This window comes from Populus trichocarpa, chromosome 15, assembly GCF_000002775.5.
Source record: "Populus trichocarpa isolate Nisqually-1 chromosome 15, P.trichocarpa_v4.1, whole genome shotgun sequence".
Taxonomy (NCBI): Eukaryota; Viridiplantae; Streptophyta; class Magnoliopsida; order Malpighiales; family Salicaceae; genus Populus; species Populus trichocarpa.
Genome location: NC_037299.2, coordinates 7,873,693 through 7,883,968, shown reverse-complemented (window position 1 = coordinate 7,883,968; position 10,276 = coordinate 7,873,693). Strand labels below are relative to the sequence as shown.

At 32.8% G+C, this 10,276-nt stretch overlaps 1 protein-coding gene across 1 annotated transcript in view; it reads right to left on the bottom strand.

Moving 5' to 3' along the window:
• Positions 1-4,742: 4,742 nt before the first annotated feature.
• The window catches only part of LOC18105734 (DExH-box ATP-dependent RNA helicase DExH14), a 36,825-nt gene continuing 31,291 nt past the window's right edge, over positions 4,743-10,276 (bottom strand). The window contains exons 41-49 of the mRNA XM_024586899.2: positions 9,086-9,153; positions 8,478-8,643; positions 8,337-8,399; positions 8,016-8,111; positions 7,747-7,914; positions 6,904-7,074; positions 5,816-5,965; positions 5,617-5,748; positions 4,743-5,086 (exon numbers count right to left, since the gene is read on the bottom strand). Coding sequence (XP_024442667.2) covers positions 4,985-5,086; positions 5,617-5,748; positions 5,816-5,965; positions 6,904-7,074; positions 7,747-7,914; positions 8,016-8,111; positions 8,337-8,399; positions 8,478-8,643; positions 9,086-9,153 — 1,116 coding nt within the window. The 3' untranslated portion in view covers positions 4,743-4,984. The remainder of the gene's footprint in view (positions 5,087-5,616; positions 5,749-5,815; positions 5,966-6,903; positions 7,075-7,746; positions 7,915-8,015; positions 8,112-8,336; positions 8,400-8,477; positions 8,644-9,085; positions 9,154-10,276) is intronic.

The window sequence follows — 10,276 nt, the reverse complement described above, 5'->3', positions numbered from 1 at the left end:
CATATAAGTTGTTACACTAAATCCTTGGGATGATCTCCTTATTCTAAAATATACTTATTTTTTCTATTCATTGTTTATTTCTTTTACAGACTTATTCACGATAACGTTACTGATTTTTAACTAAGGTTTACACCAGCATTTTTTCATTTAATTCTTTTTTAATTGTTATTCCTCATTTTCATTATAATTCTTCATTTTCATTATAATTCTTCATTCTCAAAACATATTTATTTTAAATTTTTCTAATTATTCTATTCGTCGAAACCTCATTACCAATTTCATCAACGTTGTGAATTGTAAACTAAGTTTACCAACATCATGATTTTAAACTAAATTTATTAGACCTCATTTTAACTTCATCAACACCTTTAAATTTACTTACGAATGGTATCCCCTCCATTTACACATCACATGTATTTTTATTTCCACAATTTATTTATCTATTTTCATCCCGAGTTTTCATTACTCGTCGAAGTCTTATTACCTTTAATTATAAGTTAACGCAAGGGTTAACATGAACACTCAACCCAAAATCCATACCATACTATGGCCAAAAACGTTATTAAAATGTTTTATACTCTAGTTTTTGTTTTTCAATAAGAGGAAACAATACAAACACTAATGACTTGGCTCAACATGGATCATGATACAAGACAACCTTCAATAATTATCTCTATCAAAATCATTGATTGATCAGCTATAATTGATATCTAACATGAATGTCATAACAAATAGAGCAATGCAGATTTCATAATTGAAAATGAAAAAGACAGTTAAACAAAATTGTTGCTAAAATTTTCTATCAAGTACAAGCATAGAATCTTAAGACCATGCTAAAAGATAGTTTTCTTGAAGGAATTGAATGATCGGAGATCATAACCATAAAACACTCCACTTAGTTCCTTTAAGAACTCTATCTTATAGCATGGCATTCTAGTAAGGGTTCGATCAATGATCAATCAATAGTTTAGTTTCTCATCCTGGTATACTAGGTAATGAACACCTCCCTTCATAATTTTGGCAATAATCATATGTGAATTGATTCATATCCTCTATAAAGAATACTGATTCTTGGTTAATGGTGGTAGTTTTTAAGAGTTCAAATCTATGAATGATCTATTCTTTAATGAATTTGATAACTATTTCTCAATTAATCAATTAATAAGGAAAGCTTCAACTTATTTGTTGAAGTAATCGGTGGAAACTAAGATGTAGTTATGTCCACTTGATGATGGAGAATGTATCTTGCCAATAATGTCCATTGTCCAACCTTTAAATGATCATGGTTTGACCATTTCATTGAGTTCATTGGAAGGTATGTGTTGGATTGAATCAAAATGTTGACATTCTTAGCATTCATTTACATAACTAGCACAATCCTTGGTTATGTTTGGCCAATGAAAGTCATGGTTCATAATAAGCCACCTCATTTTTTTGTCAAGATAGTAAGCTCCATAAAGCCCTTCACGAACCTCAAACATGACTAAAAAAACTTCTTTTAGTCCTAAGCATATAAGCTAAATTTTAGTTTTATATCTTTTGAATGATATATCTATTAGAAATATATAATTAACAACTTTTATCTTGAAAGACCTTAAATTTTATTTGAATAATCTTGCAAAAAAGTTATAAAATCATCTTTTTAATCTTTACATGGATCAAGAGCACTAGTGTCATTAAAATGCTTTGCTCGTACTTATTTGAAAGTTAGCAACAATTATATTGTTATTATCTTTATCATTCTTTACCATAGAATTTACATTACTTTGTTTGTCATTACAATTCTATTGGATATCACTTATGGATGATCAATCAAAGATTTTATCTGAGATAATGCCATGACTATTTAAGGCATCTTGTACCCTAATTCATGTTGAGCTAAGCCATCAGCTTACATATTGTTTCCTTCCACTAAAACTTTAATAAAGTTTATGACTACGTTATGGTATAAAATTAGGTAAGAGTGTTTACACTTATATTCTCCATATATATGGTTGATAATAAATAATAAATCTCTCCCCGATTCTATTAGTATTTCTAAGCCTATTATTACAACCTTATATTCTACAAGAAAAATTAATCCAAAATGATAAAATCATTTTATGATCTATTGATGATCATTAGCCAATTTATCATCCTTATTTTTACCTAATGTTTTACCCTATTTTTTATTATTGTTTTTAGAAAAACCAAAAATAGTAAAAAACAAAACAACAAAAAACCTAAAAAAAATGTTCTTGACGCATTTGCGTTGTTTTCGGTGTCTTTTCCAAAGAATTTTAAATAATAAAAAAGGAGAGAAAGAAAATAGAAAAAGAAAAATGCCTTTATTTTTTAGTGATCTAATTATAATTATGGAAATGAGAGGACCAATTTGAGATTTAGAAACCCTCTCACCAAGCAACCCATTTTTTTAATCAAATGGTCTCCAATCATTCTCTTAATCTAAGGGTTCATTTTTCTTTGATTTGTCTTCAAGTTATCAAATAAATGGTTGAGATTTATTCTTAAAATTCAATGGTTGATCTTGGTTTGCTTTGCCTTCAAGCCAAAGAAATTTATTTACATATAAATATATGGTTATACCACACACAAAAAAGATGAAATTTTAGGAACAAGAAAATAAATAAATAAAAAGATTCCCACACTTTTCTCTCCAAATTTCCCACAAAAAAAAAAAAAACCTATCCCCAAGACCTAAACCTAAAAATTTTAGGGAGAGGGGGGGTATCATCTCTTTTTCCCTCTCATTTGTCCTCCCCGTCAGCTCCAGCCAAACACCCTTGAGCCAACACTCCCTCTTACCCTTCTCCTCTTCACCCACTGATAACCGCTCTCACTTCTCAAGATAGCCACACTAACAGACCCATCAACCAGCCTTGACAATAAAACCCAAATCCATTTCACCTTTTCAGCTCCTTTTTCCCTATCATGACAATCCATCTTCCTTGCTGCAACAACAAACCCTCTCATTTTTAGCTAACAAAAACATTCAACCCAACCCAGCAGCTAACAACACACATTTCAATTTTTTACTGATTTGTTGCAGACCTGACAACTCTAGCTTCACGATTTCCCTATATCTCTACACAGCAGCGACACCATCGAGATCTACGCAAATATAAGCACAACCCCTCTCTTTCTCTAGTCTTCTCACTACCATCATGAATTCTCTCCATAATCATAAGTACAACTAGCAACCCACACCGACAGCTCCCTCCACAACCGCCACTAACCATTTCCACCGTAGCAACAGGACCAGTAGCAACCACCTACTACCGATAATGTTAGCCTCTACCATGCCTCTCCCCCACTGTTTATGGTTGAAGCAACGAGAAAGAAAAATTGAGAAGACAGACTCGAGAAATAGATATGTGAAAAAAGTAAAATTAAAATAAAATCAATTGTTTGTTGCGTTTTGTTCCCTTTGCAAGTCACGGTGAGAGTCACCATTAGCACAGGGAATAAGAAGAGGGGAAACCGCTCTAGACCACCCATTTTTTCACTGACAACAGCACGTGAACCCAAGCATCGCCAATGGTGGTGTTGCGTGGAGCAAACACGCCACCACTATTCCGCCACAATTCCACCACTTCTAGAAGCTTCTCGGTATTGTCCTTGAGTTTCCAAGACTTCTCCCAGATTATTTTGTGAATTTTAGATGGCCTATTTTTTCAAATTTTAAAAGTTTAATGTGTGTTTTATGTATTTTTAAATTTTGAATTGTTATTGTTTGTAAACATATAATTGTGGGGTGTGTGAGTAAAAATCTATAATAATAAAAAAAAGAAATGTTTGTGTATTTGTATTTTCTTGTATGTTTTTTAATGTTTAAAAACATAAAAGACAAAAAGAATTAAACGTTTTAATTACATACGCTCATGTCTCTCAAAAATACATAAATCATATCTTGTTCAAAAAATACATAATCACTAAAATTTTAATTCATGAGAATTAATTGCCAATATTTTAACATAAATATTGAACCTACAAGTAAAATTGATATTTAAATATCAGGAGTTGATCAAAAAATTCTCAAAGTTATTTTAAATATTTATCAATTTTTATTTAGAGTATTTACAACACACGTGTTGGGAAAAACTTATTCGTTTTTCAAGATAGATGAACCCTGTCAGGACATCTACATAGATCTCTTCCATAAGAATTTGTTTTAGCACACGATCCCATAATAAAATCCTAAACACCAGATTTATTCACATGAATAAATATTCATCATAAACCATAGACAAACTACCGATTAGAAACCCATCAAAACCATACAATGCAATTGACCTCAAGTAAAGTCAACCATAATTAATCTCTTACCCTTGAATCTTTAATAAAATCAATACATCCGAATTTCATGACTTTTAATCACACAACTAGGTAAAGATTCCACGCGCGACAATCATCCTTATGATTGAGTTTGGTTAACTTTTGTTATGTCTATTGATTATGTCATTCAAGCTTTTAAACTTGGGCTTAGCCTTTCATATTTTCTAGTCGAGGATTATCATGATTACTTTTACTTTCTATTTTATTTGTTCATCTCTCAATTTTTTTTTCTTTGAACTCTTATTTTCTCCCTACTTTTTAATTGTTCTCTTCATTTTATTTTATTTTCTTTTCTCCTTTTTCATATCGACCTTTCCTTATTACACCATAAATAAAATAAAAATTGATCTGAAAATCAAATAAAACTAAAATAAAGCACTCTTTTTTATTAAAAAAAAAAAAGCACATTGAAAATGCATAATATATATATGGATTTTTTGGGTATTTAGAAATCAAAATTGAAAACTTGTTTCATAAGGGTAAAAAACTAGTGCCTGCAGCAACTTTCTGTACACACCAGATCTATAAATAAATTCCTCGAGCTGTGAACTCCATGGTATCCGCCTTTGAAGGGATGCAGTTTATATAACGCACTCCCACAAATATTGGTGGGAAATTCACGAAAGTGTTGGATTGAGAAAATTCTTATTCAATCACCTGCTTCTGTTTGTTGAGATTTGATAAGTTCTTCAACTGAATGTTCTTGCTCAAAACCAACGTAACAATCTGAAACCAGCATCAATTTCATCCCCTGAGAAAGCCAACATATCCAGTGAATTCACAAACAAAAATATAAGAATATGCGGCAGAAGTCAGAAGAGTGCAATAGTCTTTCAAGATGCTCACATGGGGGTGTTTCAAACAACACACTAACATAGCACGGAACTACCTCCACACAAACTCACTACGGAAATATTTTCAGCATAATCATTGAGGTATATCGTAAAGAATGATACTTGGAACCGGTCTTGGCCAATCAGGGTCTAGGAATGGTGCAAATCACCGTATATTTCATGATCTCCTCGTAGTTCTTTTTATTTGCAGAGAAAGGGCATGGATTAAGTATTGAGTTTTTTTAAAAACAGTAAAAATCCAATTTTATTTTATTTTATTTTATTTTTTTGAAAAACAAGATCCTGAGAGGGGAAAAAAAACAGATCCCAACAATAAAAAAAAAAGCCAATTACATACATGATGAGTAAAAACCATTACTTTAAAGGAAGGCTCCCGACATGCAAAAAGAATGCCAATTAACATGACTTTAAAGGAAGGCAAATTAACCTGGACAGAAGTTAATGTTGATGGCAACTCCATATGGGTCACCAAGTGATCTGTGAAAGAAACTCTCTTCAAAGCATATAGTTCAGAAGTGGATGTGTTTCCAAGAACTAGCCACCATGCTTCATCTTTCAGCTGTAAAAATAAAAACAAGCTTAGTCTGTTTACCAACTAATGAACAGAAAAGAGGAAAACCATGTACCTTAGGGAAACGGGGAGTGAAAGCCCTTGATCTATTTTGCTTGCGATTGGTCTTCTCCAATTTTATTTTCAGAGCGAGAGATTTTCTGCCATCAATGTCCTTTTTCTCAACTCTTAACTTCATTCGAATGCAGGGGAAGTTCTGCAGATCCTAAAAAAAAAAGAAAATAAAGGTTGAATAAAATGGATGGTTGCATGCATAATGTTAACAGTCAGACAAAAGTTTTGACTGATGTATATAATTAAGAAATTCAAGACATATATGAATGTGTATTTATTTAAGGTCTAACTTCTCCAAGTAACTTTTAACATTAATTTGCTCACATTATGCCATGTCTCTCCAATATCCATTACTAAAGCTATATGGCTGCCTTCCTATCTGCAACATGGAACTCCTCACGTGGACAACTTTCTAAAACAGGTGACACTTGTAAGGAATGTCCAACAAGTTCCTGGCTCAATAACTTCATCTCTGACCTCAATGTGCCCATTCCTAATTGTCTATGATAAATAAGCAGCAACCAATTTATGCTGCCCGTGTATGGATGTCTCTCTGTTTTTTTTTTTACTAGTGAAAAAAAAAATTAATAGGCATATGAACTTCTCATCATGCATGAAAAACCGTATCAATCAAAACCAATTTTAACCCTTTAAGAGAGCCAGTGATGGTTGCAGGGGAAGAGAATTTAGATGAACGGACTCTGCAACTGTAATCTTCCCATTTGTCATCATGAACACACAAAAATAGCCCTAGAAATCATCCTCATGTAAAAAAATTTGTAGTGGATTGGTGGACATCCAAGTTAGCCACTTAACCTCTGCTTAGATGAGATCAGTCACATCCTCAGATGCAATCAGAGTGGACTGGATGGTTTCTGTACAGCCATACTGATAAATCTATAGTCAAGAAGAGCAAACCTGGTATCCTTAAGCCCTCCATGCACAAACAGCCCCTTGTAGAGTTTGCCAATAGTAGGGCATGTAGAGAAATGTGATTGGCAATGGATCCCATCCCCAAAAGGGCCTGTGTACGAGTTGTGTGTTTTCCATGCATAAAAAGGTTGCACAAACATCTAAATGGTTGCTAACCTGATAAAATCTTGAAGCAGGAAAATTTCCAATCATGGCCTGCAAAGTTGCCCCGGGAAGATCCAATAGTTGTTGCACTGTAGATATTCCTCTTTTTCTTAGTGATTGCTGAAGATCTTCATTCATGCATGGCAACATCCACAACGAAGAATCCTTATCGAACCATAAGCCCTGGGAAAAGCACAAGTGTGTCAAAAAGGGGATGAGGAAAGCAAGGTTTTCAATTCATCACATCAATTGTGTTAAGAAGAATCATAAACAGCAACAGCATGGATGAAGAAAACAAGTGATTTTTGCTATATATCTACCACATGGCACATCTGTTCCTACAATTGTTGGCAGAATAATGCCGCTGAGAATCTCCAGAAACCATGATTTTTGCTTTCCATCCATCTTCGCACTTTTTCTGCTCTCTAATTGCCATGTGCAGGACCTTATGCAAGCCATGTCTGTTGCTTACTAGGTTAGCTCTCTCTTTGTGTGCATGGTGTCTCAAAAAAATAAAACATATCTTCCCTTCCACCAAAGAGCAACAGAGGATACACTCTTTTTACTTGTTCTTATATTCATTCTTCAGCTATTTTTTTTTCACTTGTACAATCTTTGCTAATCCTTTTTATTCTAGCATAGCTTTAATAATTTTACATAAATGCAAAATACTATAAATTTTTAGTTGATAAGCTTAAATAAAATATATTTTATTTTTATACTTGAAACTTCCTAGATTTCAAAAATTTAGGATCTAATGTCAGATGTGCATTGAAACAATCGATTTAGCTTCTCCATTGGCTTGTTAAATCCTTCATTTCTAGTAAAGATACTGGGTAAAAAGGAGAGAAATACCTGCATGACCATTTGCAAAAGATGCATGCAATTAACTGAGGCTGAAAGCCATCCACTGTTAGCACATATATCTATCATGGCCTGGATGATGCGAATACTTTGGTCCAACACTGATTTTAAATCAGTTACATAGTCACTGATTGGTAACTCTAACTGGGAAAAGTGTGCCTGGAAGCCAGAAACAAGGTGTTATTTTAATGGGAATGTGGATTATTAAGAAAGAAAAAATCATTACAAAAACAGAGGTAGTATGCAATGGGAAGTCTTACCTGAAATAATAGATTTGCTTTCACATGTGGGTCATCCAAGCCATTCTTATCCACCATATATCGAACTCTTCCAGACAATGCTTCATTGTAATTTTCCTGTAACAAAGGAATAATTTACGGTTTACCACAAAAAATTATTCTCACCAAACAATAGCAAGTATCATATATACAATCATAACAGATACACTTCCTATGAACAGGTTGTTGCACAACATTAACTATCAAATGATAACTGGAAATGACAAATCATGGGACATCAATGAAGAGATGGTTGTCATTATAACAATATTATCTTGCTTCAATCTCTAAAGGGCCATGTACCTCGTTATGCCGCACAGGAAGTTCATCATATTCTGAAGCACCGGATAGGATATGCAAAAACATCTATGACAGAGGAAAAATTCTAAGATTGAGGAACCAAATTAAAGGAACATCACATCAACAGTTTAGTAAAGTGCTTACTTCAAGAGATGTATCTGGCCCTATGTTTGACCCAAACATTGATACAGTCATGTAGCTAAGGTAATATTGTGATGCTATCGTACCCAGCACCATGGACTCAACATTTTCCTCATCCATCTTTATACACCCACTGTCTTCCAGGTCTTCAAATGTAGTTTGCACTAATCTGCCAAAAATTCCTATCGATGTCACTGAAAGAAAATCACAAATTGTAACAGAACAGATCCCATGAAATGATGTGGTCCATTTAAAGGCCTGCTGATGTTATTATAATCAACATTATAAGCTGTTTTATAAAAAAATTAATGAGAAGAAAGTAAGCACAGAATAAATAGACTAACTATTATTCAGATTTATAATTCTTATTACATGAACACCAATTCTTTATCGTTTAGCATTGACTTCTAAAATATGCTAATTTTTGAAATGCATATGCTATTGTTTGAAATGCACAAGTCATTAATCAAAATACCTTTCGAGTAGAACATCTTTTGAATTATAGGAATTGTGTCAGCTAACCGATCATGAATTTTAAAGTAAAACTTGAATCAATTTAGTGATTTAATCAGCTGAAATACTCTTAAAAGAAACAACTAGGTCCTTATTACCTAGACAAATAAGAATTCAGAGTTTCAGCCTCCGCATTCTCTAACCCATAGTAGGCTGGATTAACCATCTGCAAGAGAGATTTATGACTTATCTTTTGCAGGTGAATAATAATAATAATATAATAATAATAATAACAACAACAATAATAATGCTCAAAATATAATACATGGATACTAAAAACAAAATATGATATATAATTGATAGTGGCTTCTACACAGGGAATATTGTCATGCTACAGAGTTAATCATTCCAGAGTGTCAAGTAAAAGAGTATTTTATTCATCGTCATTCAGCAATGGAAAAGAAAAATAGAGAAACCCAAAGCCTTTCATTTCTTTACAAGTTTAGCACATTTTTATCAGGTATACATCTTAGTTCAACAGGTCTTATTTTAATTATGGCCACCAACAAAAGCTGGCAATTTATGTGCCCTGGATATTTGCCAGAGCACAGATAAAATATCCAAAACGCACAAACAAGAAGATTCTTATTTACATATTTTTATTTGATGACATTAAAAGAAAATCAATCATAGTTTACCTTCTGTTTTACTTATATTTATGATGTATTTTTTGTGATTTCATCACTATTTGATTCACTATCCTCTCCTTTATGCTCACTGCAAAGGATAAAACTCTCCAAGGCCACGGGTTGAAAGTTAAACATGGTACTAATATTAATAAGTTGACTTTAACTTGAAATGGAGTTGTGGACACCTCAATATTAATAGTGCTACTAATGCATTAAATGTTTTATAATGTCACATTATACACTAATAGTGGTGTTTTATAAGGAAAAAAAAAAAACAACTTTGATTCATGACGTTATAGAGACAGTGCAGGCAAGCCTATGTGGTGATTAAACACCTGATGAACGCTATTTAATTCCTAGAAGTTTGATTGACCACAAACCTTGTGGTCTCTATTAACTCCTAAATTTATTATATATATTTCCAACATTTAAAACCAGTTTCTATCCTTCCATTAATGCCATGTTGCTATTTGAGTCTCAGGCAAATCTGTCAATGCTAGCAATGCCAGGACTCCTGAAATGACAAAGACAACATGAAAACAGGCTCAAATTTTTTATAGGGCAAATTACTTTCAAGTCTTACAGTTTTAGTGAAAACAGGGTAATTTTTAAAACCAACACTATATTTCAAGTGATGTATGCTTTTACTTGAAAAATTAG